Source organism: Arvicola amphibius, chromosome 9 (assembly GCF_903992535.2).
Source record: "Arvicola amphibius chromosome 9, mArvAmp1.2, whole genome shotgun sequence".
In the NCBI taxonomy this organism is placed as follows: Eukaryota; Metazoa; Chordata; class Mammalia; order Rodentia; family Cricetidae; genus Arvicola; species Arvicola amphibius.
Window position 1 is genome coordinate 103,460,814 of NC_052055.2, and position 21,789 is coordinate 103,482,602.

The 21,789-nt window shown below is 47.9% G+C and overlaps 1 protein-coding gene across 1 annotated transcript in view; it reads left to right on the plus strand.

Annotated features, from left to right (window-relative positions):
• Positions 1 to 21,789, plus strand: part of Lrrc20 (leucine rich repeat containing 20) — a 100,669-nt gene that overhangs the window by 35,833 nt on the left and 43,047 nt on the right. The window contains exon 3 of the mRNA XM_038342754.1: positions 13,444 to 13,593. Within this exon, the coding sequence (XP_038198682.1) occupies positions 13,444 to 13,593 (150 nt within the window). The remainder of the gene's footprint in view (positions 1 to 13,443; positions 13,594 to 21,789) is intronic.

The following is a 21,789-nucleotide window of genomic DNA, read 5'->3' on the forward strand; positions in this document are numbered from 1 at the left end:
CCCATGGTTAAGGGTGGGCCTTCCCCCCTCACTTAACCTAGTCCACGAAGGTTCTCACAGACCCGCCCAGAAGATATGCTCCTGGGTGGTGAGAAATGCTGTCACGTGGGTAGCCTTAACCATCACAGCTGTTCCTGGTTAACTGCTGACCCTGCAGCCCACGTCGTCTTTTTGTCCCACATGGTTCACTGGAGAGAATGCATTCTCTAGTTTTGAGCAAGTATATGATGGCATACATCTACCATTGCAGTACCAGGCAGTGTGTTCCCTGCTCCAAACACCCTCTGTGCGCTCCATCCCCTACCCCAGCCCCGAACTCTGAAACAGCTGCAACCCTGAAAATTAGTTCTTTAATTTTTTTTTTTAAATTTTCCTTTTAGTTAAAAATAAAGTTATTGATGCGGGGTGGAGGTCAGAGAGGCCAACTGCCAGGGGTCAGGCCTCCCTTCTTGCCCCTTGTTGAAAGACTATTGTCTTTTTTTTTCCTATTTTTTTTGAGACAGGGTCTGCTGTAGCCCAGGCAGGATTCATACTCACTGTGTAGCTGAGGATGACCCTGAACTTCTGATCTTCTCGCCTCTTCCTTCTGAGAGCTGGAGTTGTGCACCAGTGCACCCAGTTCATGCCTGCTGGGGGTTGAAGCCAGGGCTTCCTGCATCTTAGGCAAGCGGTCTACCGACTCGGCCGTCTTTTCCAGTGCTGCCTCTGCTCAGCACACCCAACTCCTAGCTGCCACTCTGCCTGCCTCTTGGGTTGTGTTTCTTGGGACCTGTTTCTGCCCACCGTTATGTATCACCAGGTCCTCACTAAAGTGAATGTGTTGGGTAGCCTTTCATAAAGTACCAGGGCCTTTGGAATAGAAGGCTCCTTTATTAGCACTAAGTACTGTTTTAATTAGAAGTTTGGGGTGTGCATTTCTGCCTTCTCGCACTACATATAATTACACGGATAATTATGCCTGATGTTCCTTGGTACAGTCTTGTAAGGAACGTCTCCTCTATTGAAGCTCAAGTAGGTGCAGCTGGGAGCGCTGGAGAAGAACACTGAGGTCCAGGTGTGCTCCAGGACTGACCCTGGCGCTTCATTACCCTCCTGCCTCCCCAGCCTCTGGTAGCCATCTGTGGATAAGCGCCATCAGGTAGCTCAGGATTTGGGCTGCAGGAGCCTTCATCTCTGAGCATTTATGGGGCAAGGTGAAGCCTGGAAACCAGAGGTTGACCGGAAGGTGGAGGTCTCATGGAGAGAGTCCTCAGGGTCTTTGCTTGTGCCATTCTCCTCCTAGGTTGCCCTACTGTCTTCTCTCTGAACCAGTCCCCATCAGTTAGCCTGAATTGAGAGTGACTAAGCATCCCAGTGTGAGTGGGATGCAGGTCTCTCCATAGTAATGTTGGGGAAGTCTTGAGCAAACAGCTGTGTTGGTTGCTCTGCTCAGATCTCTGGTCTGGAATCGTCATGCTGATTTGTGAGCTGCTTTGTCTTACTGGAGTGATAGTGGATGATCTACCTGGCAATCCAGCCCCATTGAGGGAAGCTCCTAGGTGATTATGGGAACTGAGCTCATACAGCACAGCACAGCACAGCACAGCACAGCACAGCACAAGTGCTCAGTTCTGTAGGCAGCATGTGTTTTGCACTGGGTTGAATGGGACCTTTGAGTCCATATATATATATATCAGAATATATACATATATATGCAATATATATATATATATCACACACAAACACACACATATATAATAAGAATATATGTATATGTATATATGTGTGTGTGTGTGTATATATATAATAAGAATCGTCTCTGCTGACCCTGGCCGGGCCTCCTATTATGTGGTATAGCCTTCTTCACTTTCTTTATGACATGGTGAACTCTTAACCCATCCTATCTCATTTGAGGCCCCCTGGAGAATGGGATATTTTTCTTTTCTAAAAACCTTAAATTAAATTTTTACTTTGTGTTGGGGGGGTGCGCATGCTGCAATGTGCATACGGAAGCCAGAGGACAATTCTCAGGAGTTCCCTTTCCAACATGGGTCCTGGGGACTGAACTTGGGTTATCAGCTCTGGTAGCTGCAGCCTTTACTGGGCCAGCCATCTCCTTGGGCAAAGGTATGACCAGTGCACCCCTTAACTCAGTGTTTGTGGGATTTTTTTCTTTCTTTCTGCTACTGGAGATTAAACTAGCCTCATGCATGCTGATCAAGTGCTCTGCCACTGAGTTACATTCCCCAGCATTAGAACCCCCTCCTGAGGATGCCATTTGTGTGCAGCCTACATTGGCACTTTCCTGTTTGAGGACCCTTTAACTTGTTCTTAATTGGGCCTGGTGACCATCCATATCCTGGCCGTATCTCTGGAAGCAATGTCACACATTCATGTAATCAAAGACCCAACATTGAATTTGCCTTAGCTTATGGAGACCTTTAATTCCACACAAAACCATAGAATGTGCTCAGCTTCTAAATTAAGACTTCAGAAAAACTCCATGAGAACAGAAAGTCAGGAAAGCCCGAGGGCCTTTCCTTAGACGTGCTGAGGGATCACAGACTTTGAACTGGCAAAGCCTCCAGGAGTTGGTGGCCACAGCTGCAGTTTCCCATTGGAAGCCCAACATTGATTCCTTTCTTTCTGCCTGACCCAAAGGTGGGTACCTGGACATAGCCTTGACCAAGCAGATAGTATAGCAGAGGGCTTGGAATGCAGGTGCCCACCTCCCGTCAAATGTAAACATCATAAACCAGGCATGGTGGCCCTTGCCTTTAATCCCAACACTTGGGCGGAGTGTGGAAGGGCAGAGACAGGTTGCTTTCTGTGAGTTTGAGGCCAGCCTGGTCTGTATAGGGAACTGCAGACCAGCCAGAGTTTCATAGAGAGACCCTGCTCAACAAACAAAACAAAACAAAACAAAACAAAATAAATATACTAAAATCTTAATAAAGAAAACAAAAGGAGATTTCATCTGCCTAATCTGGGTCCAGATTCACTATCCCCAACTCCTAGCCTTATAACCATCCCCAAGCTAAAGAATGGAGGACGGTGAGCGGGACGTGTGTGTGTGTGTGTGTGTGTGTGTGTGTGTGTGTGTGTGTATGGTCCTGGTAACTGAGCCATGTTAGACAAGCACTCTCCCACCAAGCTACTCCCCAGCCCTTGAAAAAGTCACTTAGCAGCGTGTGTGAAGGGGGGTGTTGGCATATGTGAAGTAATAAAGTGATATTACTTATGGCCATGTGGTCACCATCCCTAAAAGCATAAACTCCAAGAATATTGCTTCTCATGTACTGATGGAAAGATGACTGGACGAAGTAGAGGTTTGTTCCAGGATGCCTGGGTACCTGGATGTTCATGTTCTTGTCTGGAGAACATGACTTCTTCGCTCAGCAGGGATGATACTCTGTGCAATGGCTGGTGATACAGCTGGAATGCAGCATCAGGACCAGTGGACCTGTTGAAGGAATCCGCTATCAGTGGCAGCCAGAATGCCCTGAGTAGGTACCCCACGCCTCTGGTAGGCAGTTTGGGGTTTCAGGATGCAGGGAACAGGTAAGAGTCCCTTGGAATAGTGACAACAAAATCACAGGAAAGGGACAAGATAGGATACCTCTAGATGAGGGCCTGGCACTTAGATGAGCCTCAATAGCTAACGGAGGGTAGATGGGGGAAGCTGGTGTCGGGGTGACATCCCTAGCCCTAGTCCAGGGACTTCCATCAGTTGGCCACAGGAAGCTTCAGACACTTTGTGTGTTGTTTAACTCAGACTGGAAGAGTGGAATGAGATAATTTTCTTCCCTTCCTGTTGGTTAATTGTCTGGCCAAGGAGAGTTAATGGACGTACAACAAAGGGTGAGCGAAAGAAGGAGGATTTCATTCGTGTGGGAGTGACAGCTTGAAGGTGAAGTGGAAGCTCTCCAGGGGCTGTGCTGGCTGACAGGGAGCTGCTTTGTCAGGGAATGGTGACAGCTTTGAGCTCTCACAGGCTGTGGGGCACTGACTGAGAGGGACTAGAAGTGAAAGAGAGGCTCATAAGCTCTCGGCGGCCTTGGGTTGCCAGCTAAGAGTGAGTCACCAGCTGGTTGCCATCAGGAAGCCAGAGTCTCCCAGCTGAGAGCCACAGTAAGCCAGTTGTTTGAAAACAGGAACCGGCCTCCCAAAAGGCTGTGCCTAAGGATTTATCTAGGCTCGGGTGGGTTGTGACTGGCTGGCCGTCTGCAAATTCTGTGAAAAAGTGAATATCAAATCATTGGATCAGTGGAGAGCTGGCCCGAACTGGGGGAGATTCTCAGTTATGACTGCTTCTCAAACCCCTCACCCCTTTTGATACTGCAGTGGAAGTTGAGAAAACGAATTGAAGAAGTTGGGTAAACACCCCCACCCCTACCCCAGAGCCCATGCTTCTTCCTCACCCCTTTCCAAGTCTGTGCCTGCCTGCCAGCTCTGGTCACAACTGGCTGGGGCCCTCGCATCATTTTTACCTGTCGTAAATAAGTACACGGAGGATGGACTTACTTTGGCTTGCGGTTTCAGAGCATTCTGGTAGGGGGATGACATGGCAGAGCAGCTGGTTCTGGGAAGGGGGAGGGGGAGGACGACAGGTGTGCTAGTAGGCTTTCTCCTTTCCCTGCCTTCCCTCCATCCAGGCTTCCAGCACTGGACTAGAGCATCCCCATCAGAGCATCTCTCTCCCTAGCCGATCTCTCTCAGATGTGTTTGCTAATCCTAGGCACCTAGCGAGCCCATCAAGCGACAGTCAAGATTGACGGTAACAGTGGTGTGCGCTGCCACGACCAGGTCTATTATATTCTTTTATTTGCTTATGTCTGCATGGGTGCATGCGTGTCATAGTGTATGGAGGTCAGGACAACTTGCAGGAACTGATTCTCTCCTTCCATCAGGTCAAACTCAGGGTCAGGCTTAGGTTGTCAGACCTGGCAGCATATGCCCTTACCTGCTGAACCATCTCAACAAGCTTATATGACCATTTTGAACCTTGGATTTCTTGAGTTTGCTGAGTCTTACCAGCCTTGCCCCCTTCCTCCAGCTACACAGTAGGGTCATGTGTGAAGGTACAGGCATGATGAGCAGGATGTGGGCTGGCCATTTCAGGTCTCTGCACAAGGTGGCAGCCAACTTTGATGAGCCTTGGAAATAACTTGAATGGCTTTATGGCTCTTCTTTGTGCCCACTTCCCTCACTTTGGGGACCGATGGCCTGTTGTGTAGTCCTCCCCTGGTGCCAGATGCTGAAAACTCCACCTCACAGTTGCTGCCCTGATGCTGCTGAACGATTCCTGCCTGTCTCCTGTGGGTCTGCTCCTCTCCGTTCTTTTGACCCTTTTTATTTTAAATTTTATTAAAAAGAGGAAGACGATGGGGTGGGGAGATGCTCAGTAGGCCGAGGTGTTTGCCGTGCGACAATAGCCCTGTGTCGGTGACCCTCGCGTGGAGGGTTGAGGTGGGCAGATTGCTGGGGCTCACTGGCGAGCCATTTTATTGAAAACAGTGAACATCGAGGTTCACTGAGAGACCCTGTCTCAAAAAATACAGTGAAGAGGGACTGAGGTGGACACCCAACCTTGACCTCTGGCCTCTGACCCACATGCACAGATACACCACGTACACACAAGATTATGATATGATAAGTATGGCTATTGGAATACAAATGGTTCCCATAGGCTCGCTTGAGCTCCAGGGAGAGGCAGTACTCAAAAGGACTAGGAGGTGTGACCTTGTTGGAGGAAGCACATCACTTTGAATGGTCCTTGAGGATTCAGAACTCCAGGCCCAGGTTCTCTCTCTGCCTGCCGGTCAGGATGTAGCTCTCAGCTCCTACTCTGGGGTGTGTCTGTAAGCTGCCATGCTCCCTGCTGTGACGGTACTGGACTAAGACCTCTGGAACTGTAAGCCAGCCCCCAGTGGAATGCTTTCTTTTTTATATGAGAGTTGTCGAGGCCGTGGTGTCTCTTCACAGCAACAGAACAGTGACTAAGACAAATTCTGAATTACATTTTTAAAAAAAATCTGTCAAATGGCCGGGCAGTGGTGGCACACTCCTTTAATCCCAGAGGCAGAGGCAGGTTGGTCTCTGTGAACTCGAGGCCAGCCTAGTCTTCAAGAGCTAGTTCCAGGACAGCCAGAGCTATTACACAGAGAAACCCTGTCTCAAAAACAAACAGACAAACAACAACAACAACAAAAACCCTGTCAAATGCTACAGAAATGGAAACATTTCTGGGCACTGTGGTATGTTCCTGTAATCCTTGCATTTAGGAGATAGAGGCAAGAACTTAGGGAGTTTGAGGCCAGTTTCAGTCGCATAGCAAGTTCAGGGTCATCCTGGGCTACATGAGACCCTGTTTCAAACAATAATTTTTTTAAAGTTTAATGTTTATAGACATACTTATAAAATCATGCTTCAAATAGAAGATTGTTCGTGGAACACAGGTGGAGCTCCAAGGACAACGTGTTAAGATTCACTTCTTTCTTTCTACCTTTGCATAGGTTCCAGGCTCAAATTCAGGGCAACAGGCTTATATAGCAATCACCTTTACCCATTGGGCCATCTTGCTGGCCCTGGTGCCCTATTTTTGATGCCCAATAGCTCTGCTTGCCACCAGCACCCAGTTCCCAAACCTGGGTTTCTACCCCTAGAATGGCATGTCAAAGTGATCTTACTGCCTAATTCCTGGACAGTCCTTTCCCTATGGGTGCCCTGGCTCCCTAATCCTGTCTCAACAGAAGCAGGCACCCTGACCTGCAAGTAGATGGAGCATGCCAGTGCCATCAGCAGATGATAGAAACCCACGAGCTCAACCAGCCTACAGTTCACAATCCCAGAGAACCTAGACAACAATGAGGACCCCAAGAGAGACATACATGGATCTGAACTACATGGGAAGTAGAAAAAGGCATGATCTCTTGAGTAAATTGGGAGCATGGGGACCATGGGAGAGGGTTAAAGGGGAGAGGAATGGTGGGGGGAAGCAGATAAAAATATGTAGCTGAATAAAAACAATAAAAAAATGCACTTGCTTATCAAGGTTAGACTTAACCAAAGGTGATAGAAACTGGCTGCGGTGTAAACAGAACTCTCCCCAGGGAGACAACATGTGTCTGCTCACCCCAGATAGGGAGCCCACAGATAGGGAACCCATGACAGATCAAAGTACAGATGCCCCCAGAGTCCAACTTGGTGAACCAGTGAGTTTTACTGAGGTTACTTGTAGGGAGCAGAAATGACTAAAGACAGCTGTAGGCCCACTCTACCCTGGGTAACAGCTCCCAGAAGCTGGAAATCTGGAGCACAGCCTACAGGCAGCTCCACAGGCTGGAGAGTGTCATTTCCAAGTGACTCTGCTCTGAACCGCTTCTTCCAGGTAGCTGGCCTGGTCTCAGAGCCTTCTCGCAGCTTCGGTCCTCTGAGAGTCTTCTTTGCGGTTTGACTTTACTTTTTCTGAGAAGGACTTTCACCTTTTATTGCTTACTCTGGAGGGAGAGGCCTAGTGAATCTGGTTGGTTTTAGGGACTTCCTGAAGCTATTTTGAGGCTTTTTTTTTTTAAAAAAAAAAGGTTTATTTATTTACTATGTATACAGTGTTCTGCCTGCACACCAGGAAAGGACACCAGATCCCATTACTGATGGTTGTGAGCCACCATGTGGTTGCTGGGAATTGAACTCAAGACCTCTGGAAAAGCAGCCGGTGCTCTTTAACCTCTGAGCCATCTCTCCAGTTCTGTTTTGAGTTTTTTTTTTTTTTTCCCTTTCTGCTTAAGTAGCGTCCCAGAAAGATGGAATGTTTTAGTTGCGGAGGAAACTGTTATGCATGCAAAGATCGATTCGCGGTTGATCGGTTTCACTCATGGTTTCCCGAATCAACAAACTTCTCTGCGAATGGTACATTTTTTTTTAATCATATCAAATGACTCCGGGCTCTCTGGTGGCATATACCAGAGTGTGTTTTTGGATATGGTAATGGGCAGTTCCCCATAACTTCACTGTGATATTGTATAAAAAGTGCCTCATTAGAAGTCATTCTGTCTGCCTTAGCACTAACGACATCTTCCTAGATGCTTTTATTCAAATCATTCACATCTTCTTGAATAGGATTTCAAGTCTGCGCCGATTGAGAATGCCACCTAAATGGCGAGAAGGAGGCTAAACACACCATCAGTTACAGACACTGCGGAGGAGTGATTACCCAGACCGTTCCAGGATGCTTCAGACAGGCCTTGTTTTTCTGGCCTACCTGCTGCACACGCCCATCCTCCCGCTCTGGCAGCTGGGCACTGTGCCTTGTTTAGTCTTACAAGAAAGTGACTGCCTAGTTCATCTTCAAATTTGCCAGACTTTTTTTTTTTTCCCCATGAAAGTTCATTTTGTGATACATAGATTTTTTTCCAGTCCTTAAAGTGCCACTGGATATTCCTGTTTTTGACAAATTGTTTTGTATGAATACATAGCAGTATTTTACTTAGTAAAACAAACATTGTGACAGTTCATGATAAGAAACTATCAAATACTCTGAAATAATTGCTGTTAGAACTCTGGTTATTTTTCTTCAGATCGTCTTTCCCAAGCCTATATACTTTTTATCTAGTTGAAACTGCTGTGTACATAGATTTTTCTTTCTTTTTTTTTTTTTTTTGAGACATCATCTCACTGTGTTATCGTGCTGGCTTTGAACTGCTAGGCTCAGATTGTCTCCCAAGTAGTTGAGATTACAGGCACGCATTTTCACACTCAGCTTAGTTTTAATATTTTGTTTAAAAAATCGCCGATCTTGGGGCTCAAGGTAGAGCCTTGCTTAGCATGTGTGGAACCCTGGTTTCCATCCGTGGCATAAAAGCAGGTGTGGTGGCACTCACCTGTAGAGGCAGGAGGATCAGAAATTCAAGGTCATGCTCAGCTATACAGTGAGGTAGAGGCCAGCCTTGCACTAAAAAAGAGAAAGGAAGAGAGAAAACAAATATCCAATCTCTGTAATGTGAAGTATAAAACTGGGAAAACGTTGTGTGAACTCTGAAGTTGGGAGAGCGCGGGCTGTTGAATGTGAAAATAACCAACAGACGTGGGTAGACGGTGACTGATGACTGAGCTTTACTCGGCTTTTAGTGAAAGCACTCCAGAACACCAAACAAAAAAACAGAAGATGTGAGCAGAATGCTCCACGGGGGAAATAAAGATGGTTAATTGACTATGAAATGTAATTAGTCTCATTACCCAAAGAACTGCAGAGTAGACCAAAGGATACCGTTTCCCCCGATCGTATTAGCAAGGTATGTTTGCTAAGCACAGTGCTATTGTTCAGTAGATTTATAACTCAGCATAATGTTCTGGGGAGCAGCTTCAGCCCACGTGAGGCTGTGTATTTGTTTATGACTTACGTTTTCCCTTTGTAACTGTCTTCCATTTATTGAATAGTCTTAATTTTTCTTTATATTACTGTCATGCATTTTCATTTTTTCTTTATCTTATTTATAAACTCTTGCATAATCCATTGTTTGCCTTATTTTCTATAAAAGATCTATTTTGTTTGTTTGTTTTCATTTTTTTTTTTTTGAGACACAGTTTTCTCTGTATAGCTCTGGCTGTCCTGGAACTCACGATGTAGACCAGGCTGGCCTCAAACTCACAGAGATCCCCCTGCCTCTGCCTCCTGCATGCTGGAATTAAAGGCTTATGCCACCACTGCCTGGCCAAAAGATCTATTTTTAGTGTGTGTGTGTGTGTGTGTGTGTGTGTGTGGTGTGTGTGTGTCTTTGCATGTGCCATGTGTGTGCAGTGCCCCTTGGAAGCTGACAAGGGCATTGGATCTCTTGGTGATTATGAGCTGTCTGGTGCTGGGAACTAAACTTGGGTCCTATGATAGGGTAATTAACACCCTTAACCACTGAGAAATTTTGCCAGCTCCTGCCTTGTTGTTATTATTGTTACTACTTTATATATATATTTTTGTTTTTTAAAAACAATGACTCTCTATATCCTTAGCTGTCCTCGCTCTGTAGAGCAGGCTGACCTCTAACTCTCAGAGATTCCCCTGTCTCTGCCTCCTGAGTGCTGGCATTTAAAGTTGTGTACCACAACCGCCTGGCTATTTTTTTTAATATTCAGTGGTCTACCTTTTATGCAGTTTCTGCCCTGTTCCTTGTTCCTGTCCTTGTCTTATATGCGCCTTATGTGAGGTCACATAGACACCCCTAACTCGGATTCCTTCTGAGTTGTCTGGTGGGGATAAAGAATTTGATTGTTCAGGGAGTCTCTTTTGTTTTCCCCAGCTATTAGGTGAGGGAGCCAATGAGCATTTCCCTTCCCTGCTTTGTTTGTGAGGCTTCCATTAGGATTCAATTATGACATGTTTTCTTCTGTGCTAAACCTTCCGGGCTCAACATTTTCTTTCTATGATGTTTATCCTTTTGCCCTCTCGTAATCAGTATGACTTCTGAAGTAACTGCAACCCTGCCTTACTTTTCAGATCATTCTATTTACTCACTGGGTAGAAAACACAGCAGACATTCTATTACAATCTTTCTTTTAAAAAGGCAATGTGGAGCCGGGCTCTGAAGGCACACCGCCTTCAATCCCAGCACTTGGGAGGCAGAGGTAGGTGGATCTCTTTTTCACGTCAGTCTGGTCTACAGAGTGAGTTCCAGATCAGCTAGGGCCATACAGAGAAACCTGTCTCAAAAACTAACAAACAACAGAAGACATCACAGGCTGGAAAGTTGGCTCAGTGAATGCTGAAGAGCCCCTGCTGCTCTTTCAGAGGACCAGAGTTCAGTTACCAACACGCAGGATGAATCACAACTGCCTGTAACTTCAGCTTCAGGGGATCCGACCCCCTCCACTGATCTCCTTGGGCACCTGCATATCCATGCACGCGTATACACAAAGACACACACACATCCTTAACTTAGAAATCAAATCTCTTTTTAGAAAACAGCATCATTTAATACTTTTTCTTGTTATCAATGTCTTCACATAAAAACATAAAAATACCTGAAAACAGACACAAAAATGTGTTAATAAAACCTCAGATTAAGCGGTCTCAGTGACATTGCATGCCACTCTGGCTGGAGGAACCACTGCTTAGGGCAGCGCGAGGCTTCATGGAACAGGTGGCATTTGACTCAGACTTGGATCAAAAGTAGAGATTCCACGGGAAAGTGACTTGAGAAGGGTTTCAGTTAGTGAGGAATAATCATGATTCTTACATGATCGTCTCCACGAGCTTTGTACTATTTTTGCTCTTAGGAATAGGACCTTTAAAAGCCCTCTGCTAGGAATATGGCACAGCGGTAGAGCACTTGCCTAACAAGCCCAAGGACCTAGGTTCAGCTCCCAGTGCTGCACAACAGATAAATAACAATGAATGAAAACCCTTATTTTATTGGTGATGTATGAGATTATTATTGCACTTTCACATTTATTCTGGAGCCATGGCAACCTATGAGAGCCAGGCCTCTATGGAGAAGAGATGAGATGGTGCTGCCACAGTTGGTGAGAGCACCAAGGGCTCAAAAGGCAACAGGGAAGCTCCAGAAAGATTCCCAGAAGAGGTCTGGAGGGAGCCAGTCTTGAAGTGTAGAAAGGGTTTGAACAGAGTAGGGTAGAGGGTAGAGGATGTGGAGTGGGTAGCATTGTAACACCCTAGTTAGGTATCTGGCAGGCCCTTTGTGAATTAGGATTTGATCATAGTTCCCCTTCCGGGCAGCTGCCAGTCAAATGCTGTTGCTGTTTTATATAGGGAGGAAACTGAGGCTCAGGGAGCTTATGTACCTGGGGAGAGCTGGGTAGACTAACAACATAGCCTCTGTGCTTTGTGTGCTCCTCTGTGCGTGCACGCGGGTTTATGGAGACCTAGTTCATCCATGTGAAGTGAACCCCCTGAAGCCAGGCATGTGCCTCAGTGGGTAGAGCGCTTGCCCGGCATATGCAAAGCACTGGGTTCGATCCCCAACACTTTGTAAAACTGGCTGTGGTAAGGCGCACCTGTATGCCTCGTTCTTAGGAGGCAGAGGCAGGAGGATCAGAAGTTGACAGTCATCCTTGGCCACATAGTGAGTCTGAGGCTAGCCTGCATATGCTCCAGGAGGCACCGAAGACAAAGGGAAGAAAGGGAGGAGAGAGGAAAGAAATCCTTTCAGTGGTTTCCGCTGTATTCAAGGAGCTGTAAAATTGCTGCCACCGGCCAATTTTAGAACATTTCACAGGGAAAAAAACCCGCCCCTTCCTCATCGCTCGCAGACTGTCTCTCCTGCAGTCCCGCACACGCACCAGCTGTCTGTTTTCTGTCTGGGCGGATGTGCCTCTTACATTTCACATACGCAGAGTCAGGCTTTTGACTGGCTTCTTTGGCTCAGCTCCGTGTTTTCATGATTCTTCCATATTATAGTATTTCTCTGTGGGCAGGGTGCCTGTTCTTATGTACACATGCATGTGTGTGCATGTATGTTGTTTCTTGGTTACCATGTTTTCCCCCCTCATTTTGAGGTGGGTTATTCCCTGACCTTTAACTCAGGAAGTAGACTAGGCTGGCTGGTGAGTGCCAGGGATAAACCTATCTCTACCTCCCCAGCACAGGGATCGTAGACACACACCACCATCACCGTAACTGCCTCCCCAGGCCCCATCATGGGTTCTGGACATCACATGCAGGCTGTGGCACCTGCAAGGCAAGCACTCTACCACCCCGTACTGCCTCTGTGGCATTTCTTCTGTGGCTGAGCAGCGTTCCTTTTTATGGGCATGTCACCCATTTCTCAGTCTGTGGCCAGTTGTATCATTCTGTTTTCAGAAGACACCTGCATGTCTTGTGTTTTCTGCACGGAAACACTTGTTTTCGTGTCCCCTGGGTATATATGTGGGAAGGGTGGCAGCCCTCAATTATAGGATGACTTTGTGGTTTGCCCTCGGGGAAGTGTGAGCCTGTTCTGTTTAGTGGCTTCTCTGCTTGTTTGATACAGGCCTGGGAAGATGGGCAAACCACAGAGTCTGAGTGTCGTGTGTGCCCAAAGCAAGGGACCGTGAAGTAGTCTTTGAGAGGCTGCCTCATTGTCAGGTCCTTGGTTCCAGAGGAATAGATTCTGTAAGTGAAGGACCCAAACAATGCTGCCTTGGATGGCATTATTATTATGACTTCAAGGTTCTGCTTCTTGGATTCCAGCTAATCAGCTGTGGTAAAAGAGATGGAGACAAAACCCAAGGTTCAGAGTATGAAGGAGGGACAAGTGAGGCATAATGCTGGTGGGGCTACAGGCCAGGCCAGAAGACACAGAAGCTGGAGGGGCGGGAAGCTGGAGCGGGAAGAAGCTGCAGGGGGAGAAGCTGCAGGGAGGAGAAGCTGCAGGGGGAGAAGCTGTAGGGAGAGCTGGCTTAGGTCTGTGTGGGTCTGGGGCGGGTTCTTCAGAAGCTGTGATTCATGGCTCTCATCTCTTTCTCCTTTTGCTGCAGACCTGGCTGACTGCAAGCTTGTGTCTTTCCCCATCTGCATCTACAAGGTCCTGAGGAACGTCTCCGACCAGATCCACCTCATCACACTGGCTAACAATGAACTCAAGTCCCTCACCAGCAAGTTCATGACCACCTTCAGTCAGCTTCGAGGTAGGCCAGAGATTAGCTCAGGCAAGGACTGTGTGACCAGCCCCTGACCTTCAGAGTCTCACTCCCTCTGGAGAATGCCTCCAGAGCTAGTCCTGGATCAACCAGACTCATAAAAACCATTCCAAGAGTAGGCTTTAAAGATAGGTTTGTACCTGGAAGTCTCTGGGTCAAATTCTCTTTCCAGCTGATTGAAAGGTAAGATTGACAGAGCCTGGCGGGGTGGTACATGCCTTTAATCCCAGGAGGTAGAGGCTGGCTGATCTTCGTGAGTTCCAGACCAACCTGGTCTACAGAGTGAATTCCAGGACAGCCAGGACTGTTACACAGAGAACCCTGTCTCAAAGTAAGTTTGGCTAAAGACAAGTCCTGGTTTGATGCTTTTATTCTGGCAGACCAGCAATCCGAGCAGACATGAATGACGGATTCCCTTCTCATCCCCAGCGTTGTTCTTTCATGTTGCTTTCTCAGGGCAGTTGGGACAAGTGCCAGCAAAGCTGGCTTATCTCTCTGGCACACACTGAGTGACTGGGTATGGTTCTTGGAGGGTGCTAGGCAGGAGGCCAGCAGGTGGGCGTTTGGGATCTTTGGCAGCGGTGTCTGGATGGCTGAGCAGGATGTGCTGAGACTGTGGTACTCACTCCCGCAATCTCTCTGCCCCGTGGATGCTAGGGTGGGAGAGCGGCAGAAGGCACAAGACCCCTGAATTAGGTGAATACTGCTTCCTGGGACTCTCTGTCTGCCAGGGGTATGAAAAGCATCTGCTTAGAGAAACAAACACAAAATACTGGTCCGGTATGAAGAACAAGCCAATGTATCTCAGACCCCTGATTTCAGCTGGTCAAGTATACTGGCTGGTTTTGTGTGTCAACTTGACACAAGCTAGAGTCATCAGAGAGGAAGGAGCCTCCATGAGATCTAGCTGAAAGGCATTTCTCTTTCAGTGATCATGGAAGGGGAGGGCCCAGCCCATGGTGAGTGATACCATGCCTGGGCAGGTAGTCATACCGTCCCTAGGCAGGTGGTCCTGGGTTCTATAAGGTGAATTGATCAAACTGTGGGGAGGAAGCCAGTAAGCAGCACTCCTCCACGGTCTCTGCATTACCCTCTGCCTCCAGGATCCTTCCCTGTTTGAGTTCCTGTCCTGACTTCCTTCATTGATGAACAGCCATGCTGAAGTGTAAGCCTGATAAACCCTTTCCTCCCCATGTTACCTTTCGGTCATGGTGTTTTGTCGCAGCAGTAAAAACCTTAGCTGACAGCAGGCTTCCTCAGGGAGCTGTGGGTGTTGGATGGAGACAAGAAGGCAGAGACAGGTATGAATGAACAAAGCCTGGTCACAAATAGGAAGAACTGGTGTGTCTCAGGGTGAAGCAGGCAAGACCCTGGTGAGGCCAGCCTCACTCTGCACACAGACGAACACGGAGGTCGGCTTAGTCTGCATGGCTCTTTCTGAGTGAAGGTCACAGAGCTCAGACAGTGTATTTGAAAAGCTCTAGTGCCTGTGCTGGGGGGAGGGAGAGCCGGGGCAGGGCTCGTTTCCCCAGAGGCGTCTGTGTGTACTTCAACCTGGCTGGTTTCTGTTCAGTCCGTTTCCCAGCCTCTGTCTCTTTCCAGAGCTGAGGTGGGTTCTTGCAGCCAGGAGGCTGCTCAGACTGTCCCTTGATGAAGTCAGAACCATCCTAGGACCTTTGCTGTACTCGCCAAGACCGGATGAGTTGGACCACCCTAGTGTGAGCCTGGGCCTTGGCATTGAGATAGGCTCGGACCATCCTGAAGTGCTGACGGCCAAAGCTGAGACCCATGGTTCTGAGTTCATCAGCACAGATGTGTAGGAGACTAGTGCCTGAGTAATGAGTGACTTGCACTGAGTGTGTGGCAGGAAGTAGTGGGGGCGTTCCCACCTACCACTGGTGTGTCACTCAGTGTGTGTGCCTCAAGAGGAGATGGACTGGTGATGGCCATTCTTCTGATAATGTATCCAATGATGGCCACTCTTCTGATAATGTATCCAATGATGGCCACTCTTCTGATCATGTATCCAATGATGGCCATTCTTCTGATCATGTATCCAATGATGTCTAGTCTTCTGATCATGTATCTGACTTGGTTTTCTTTTTTTTAATAGTTTATTTTTATTTTATATGCATTGGTGATTTTTGCCTTCGTGTGTGAGGGTCCTGGATCCTCTGGAACTGGAGTCACAGACAGTTGTGAGCTGCCATGTTGATGCTAGGGATTTAACTCAGGTCCTCTGGAAGGGCAGTCAGTCCTCTTAACTGCTGAGCCATTCCTCCAGCCCCCAATCTGATTTTCTTGAGACAGAGTCTCCAATAGATTAGACTGACCTCAAACTCACTAGGGAGTCATAGACGACCTTGAACTTCTGGCACTCCTGCTTCTACCTCCCAAGCACTAGGATTGCTCCCCCATGGCTGACTCCTGCTGATTATTTAATAGAAACTGGAAATAAACAGTGTGTGAGGCTTTTTTCAGGTTTTATGTAACAGGAAACCAGTTAGATGCATTTGCAATGTAGATTTAGCTTGTAAAATACTGGCATGGCCTCTAGTTTCCTCCTTCATGAAGAGGATGAAGAATCAGGGAGGAGAGGCCTTGGTTAAGAAAGGATCCAGAGCAGAACCTCCAGGGCTTTGACCCCAAGAGGGCCACCGCATGGGGTGCTTGTATTAGCTTAAAGGTCTTGTAATGTTTTGACAAGGTCTCGTATAGCCCAGGCTGACCTAACTCTCTATTTAGTTGAAGGTGACCTTTAACCTTACGATCCTTCTGCCTCCATCTTCTAAGTGTTAAGATTATATGTCCATCTTATATGGTGCTGGGAATCAAGCCCAGGGCTTCATCCTGCTGGATAAGCACTCTACCAGTGCAGCCACAGCCTTAGGCCTCAGTGTCTGCTTTCTAGAGAGATGAATGATGAGGTGCTCGGGGTCCCCGGAAGAGCAGCTGGGTTGAGCACCTGCAGTCTTCCATGCCTGAGCCTGGAGTGGAGAAACAGTGGTGAGCCAGGCAACCAGGTGTCTCCCTGAAGGAGCCCTGGGTGGCAGGATGTTCATTCTTACCACCGCCCCGCACCCCGAGGTACCGGGACACTGGCAAAGACAAATGCAGAAGGGTAGACTGCTGGGCAGAACTGATAGTTCCCGAGAGAGGTGTGGGCTCTGAGGGCTGGAGGCAGAGCTTTCAGAGGTCCCTCATCAGCAGCTTCGGGTAAATGCTGCTCAGGGCTTCTTCGTTGACACCATTGAACCCACTCCAATACCATTGGATCAGACGCCTATTGAAGGATGCCGTTTGAACTCTCTTCTCTGTCCCCACCAGCTCCTGACTCCTCCATTCCTCAGCCTGGGGTTTCAAAAGGAAGGACCAGACCAACTAATTGAATTTCACACAGTGGATTGTAGGCTGTGGTGGCTAGGAGCTAGGAGCTGAGGGTGGGGAGTTGAGGGGGCTAGTCCTGGAGCCACGGCCCATTTGCCTCTTAGAGAGGTAGCTCTGAGCCCAAGTCTTTGTTGCGATTTCTCTTTCAACAGAAGATACCACACACACGCACACACACACGCACACATGCACACACGCTCACCCTGAACGTTATGTGTGTGGAGGAGGAGGAGGTATCGGCACTAAAAAGACTGCTGTGTCTTCTTCTGGGTCCTTGTCAGAGCAGCTGCTGTTGCCATGTGTCCCCTGCCTGCCTCACAGGCTCCCAAGGAGAACCTGAGAACTCACTCCATCAGACTCATGGCTTCCCAGGGTTGGGTCATCTTTGATTCCACCATTCCATGTCCCCTACTCATTTTTATGAAATGAAAAGGCAGGACCTGATGTGCAGTGGCTTGTCTAGCCCTAGGTTCAACCCCTAGCACTACATAAGCCAGTTGTGGTGACACGTCTGCTGCTACCTAGCGCTTGGAGGCCAGCCATATCATGTCTTAAAATAAGCAAAACAGCAAGAACTGAGTGAGTGAAGGGCTGGATAGGATCAGTGTGAATGGCAGATGTGAAGGGGCTGGTTAGGATCAGTGTGAATGTTGGATGTGAAGGGGCTAGGTAGGATCAGTGTGAATGGTGGGTGTTAAGGGGTTAGGTAGAATCAGTGTGAATGGCAGGTGTGAAGAGGCTAGATAGAGCCAGTGTGAATGGCGGATGTGAAGGGGCTGGATAGGATCAGCGTGAATGGAGGATGTAAAGGGGCTGGATAGGATCGGTGTGAATGGTGGATATGAAGGGGCTAGGTAGGATCAGTGTGAATGGCAGGTGGGCCTGTGGGAAGGGATCTCAGTATCTGGGTGTGACTCTTCTGAATCTCTGCCTCCTTTTCTTTCTGGTCACTTGTCTCTTTTGCTTGAGTGTGTCTTGGGCCTGCCTGCCAAGTGAGAGGAGTGTGAGGCACACCTAAGAGAATATCCTTGCCCCCTCCCAACAAATGAGACACTTGGAGGTTCCTGCCCTTGGCACCTGCTGTAGAGCAGGAAGTCAGCCCTGTTATGTACACTTGGCTGGGGCTCCAAGCACAGGCAGGGAATGGGGAATGCTTCATAGTGGAATGAAAGCAAGGGTTTTGTTCTGAACAACTGCTTGGTCGACTGCTAGTGGCTTGCTAAAAGCAGGCATCCTTGGGGATGGACTACTAGAGTTGGGTAGAGATAAGTTTAGCTTTCTCCTTATGGTCCATAGTTTGATATGAAGTCAAAACTCAGGAAAGCTCACCCAGGTGTTATAATAAGACTGCTTGTTTGTCCCCGGCTGTTCAGCCCCGAAATAATCACACAGAAACTATATTATTTAAATCACTGCTTGGCTCACTAGCTCTAGCTTATTATTGGCTAACTCTTACATCTTAATTTAACCCATCTCCATTAATCTGTGCATCACCACGAGGTCGTGGCCCACCAGCAAAGTTTCAACACATCTGTCTACAGCAGTGACTCCATGCCTTCTCCCTGACTCTGCCTTTCTTTCTTCCAGCATTCAGTTTAGTTTTCCCCACCTACCTAAGTTCTGCCTTATCAACAGGCCAAGGCAGTTTCTTTATTTATCAGTGGTATTCACAACATATAGAGGGGAATCCCGCGTCAAGGTGTGATAGCTCAAACCTGTAATCCCAATACTTGGGAGGTAGAGGCAGAAGGACCCAGGAGTTCAAAGCCAGCCTCAGCTACATAGTGAGTTTGAGGCCAGCCTAGGCTAAATGAGATCTTGTCTTAACTTAGATCCACCTGTCCCCCTTCCCCTTCAAATTAGAGAAGCTGTGGGTTATTGAGTTCTGACCTTGTAGAGCCAGTTGATACGGGGGTTATGGTTTGCCTTGTTGAATGGATTGTTACAGACAACAGTTCCTATGATGTCTGACTTAAGTGAGCAAGTGTCTTAGCTGAGATTTCTGTTGCTTCAACAAAACGCCATGACCAAAAAGCAAGCTGGGGAGGGAAGAGTTTATTTGGCTCACACTTCCACACTGTAGCCCATCACTGAAGGAAGCCAGGACAGGAACTCATGCCGGGCAGGATCCTAGAGGTAGGAGCTGATACAGAGGACATGGAGGAGTACTCCTTACTGACTTGCTCATCATGACTTGCTCAGCCTTTCTTATGGAACCCAGGACCAGGGGGCTGGAGAGATGGCTCAGTGGTTAAGAGCATTGCTTGCTCTTCCAAACGTCCTGAGTTCAATTCCCAGCAACCACATGGTGGCTCACAACCATCTGTAATGAGATCTGGTGCCCTCTTCTGGCCTGCATACACACAGACAGAATATTGTATACATAATAAATAAATAAATATTTTTTTTAAAAAAAGAACCCAGGCCCACCAGTCAAGGAGTGGCATCACACACAATGAGCTGGGACCTCCTCCATTAAGCACTAATTAAGAAAATGTCTTACAGCTGGATCTTATGGAGGCATTTTCTCAGTTAAGGTCTCCTCCTTTCAGGATAACTCTAGTTCGTCTGTCAAGTTAATGTAAGACTAGCCAACAGAGCAAGTGTCCTGAGCTAGTGGCTCCAGATAATTGGATGGCTTCCTGGGCTACAGGTTATGGATCAGTATTCTGTTTGATACTGGGTTTCCCTGTTGTCAGTAAGTTCAGTCTTCCATAAGCCAGGCATGGCAGTGCACAGCTGTAATCCCAGCACTTGGAAGATGGCAGCATGAGGAATAGGCATTCAAGATCATTCTCAAATGCCCAGAAAGCTGAAGGCTAGCCTGGACTGTGTGAGACCTTATCTTAAAAATAAAAACAAAAAACAAAAGTCAATCTTTCACACTCCCACCTTACCCAGTCCAGTGGATGCTCAGAAGCCTCTGTCCTGGCTCAACTGATGGTATGTCCAAGCAAATAATAGTAGAGGAACCCAGTTCACTGGGCACTCAGCTCTCCTGACCCCAAGCCTATGGACACTTCTATTTTACATTTAATTTTATTATTTTATGTGTATGAGTGTTACGCCAGCATATATGTCTACAACACTTGCTTACCTGGTGCCCAAAGAAGCCCAAAGAGGGTATTGAATCCTTTGGAACTATAGTTACAGGTACTTGTGAGCTGCCGTGTGGGTGCGAGAATTGAACCTGGGTCCTCTGAAAGAACAGCCTGTGCTCTTAACCACAGAGCCATCTCCAGCTTGCCCCACTCTGCCTGTGATTTGTCACTGTAACACCAGCATCATTTGGGAATGAGAAGACTTAGAGCTAGGTAGACATAGCCCCTATGGTCCTCAGCATTTCACAGGGGACGCAGGTATACTAGACAGCAACCTGGAAACTTTAAGGAGTTGTCTGCTGAGGGGTTGCTTGTGGAAGACTCAGAGTCGTGGGTGGGAACTCAGGAAGCTCCAGAGAAGTGGTTTAAAGTGGGCATGAGGAGGTGTTTGCCAGCTAGATAAGGGGGAGTTTCTATAGCAGCCTTCAGGAGAGGAAAGGTATGTTTGGAAAATAACTGCGAAAATGATAGAAGACCAAGAGGCCCAGAGCAGAGGGATGAAGCATGTTGTTAGGGACTGGCCAGAGGGAGCCAGTACTTAAACAGGAACATTCTAGAAAGGACCTGGCAGGATAAGTTGTGGGTAAGAAAAGGCTGTGTGGGACATTGAAGACAGGAGATGCATGAGTCAGAGTATAAAGCCAGCAGATGCAGGAAATGGGGCTGGCCTTGAAGACCCAGCCCCCAACTAATCTTCAGTCAGGTCCTAAGGGAGTCTCGTTCTCTCCACAGGCAGAGGCAGTAGGGCTTGGGCTGGCTTACAGTGTGTTGTTGTGGACAGACTGGGCAGGGAGGTTTAGGCTAGCTGGCCAGCCAGCCTGGGTGCCTCTGTGGAGACTAAGCTAACCCAAAATCCCTGCTGTGGGAGAAAAAAAGGCTTGGCAGAGCTGGGCTTAGGGACAAGGCTCTTAATTAAGTATTACAAGAGGAGGGTGAGGTGACACCTGATTCTTACAGTGTGGCGTTGAAATGTCTTCTGATTTCCAGTGACGGACTAGTTTGCTTGCTTAAGATAGTCTCAGGTAAACCAGACTGACGTCAAACGCCATATATATCCAGGGATGACCTTTAACTCCTAATCCTCATGCCTCCACTTTCCCTGTGCTGATTTGACAGGTGTGCGCCACTGTACCCAGCTGTAATGAGTGTCTCTTTCTATGTCCTTCCCTAAGCGTTTGTTCTCTGAGCCCATGCTGACAGGAAGATGCCAGGTAGCCAGCCACCCTGGGACACCGTGCTGTGTGAGCTCCTGTTCAGGCTGCAGGCCCCCTGCAGGGCCAATCTGTTAAGGGTTTCAAGGCTCACCACGCTGTCATTGTTCTCATTGCAGGGGCCTCCAGGCAGCAACTCCTTTGACTTTTGGTAGAGAAAATTACACTTTACCTCCTTGCCTCAGCCAACCAGATAGGCGCAGGAGAACTTCATCCTTCCTTTCTGGCAAGCCACCTGGTATGAGAGGGCTGCCCTAACCTGCCCCAGGAGCAGGACAGGCCTTAGGGAGTTTTGGGGGACTGGGACAATGTAGAAAGGGTCCTAGGATGGTTTATTGCCTGATACTTTGGGAAAAGGAGGCTAGGGGTGGGTTCTCTGAGGCATGATCCATCTCTGGAGCCAAGGATGGGTGGACCCGTCCTCTTGTAGGCCATCAGGTGGCAGGACCAAGTGTGGCTGAAGTCGCAGGACATTGGGCCTTCAC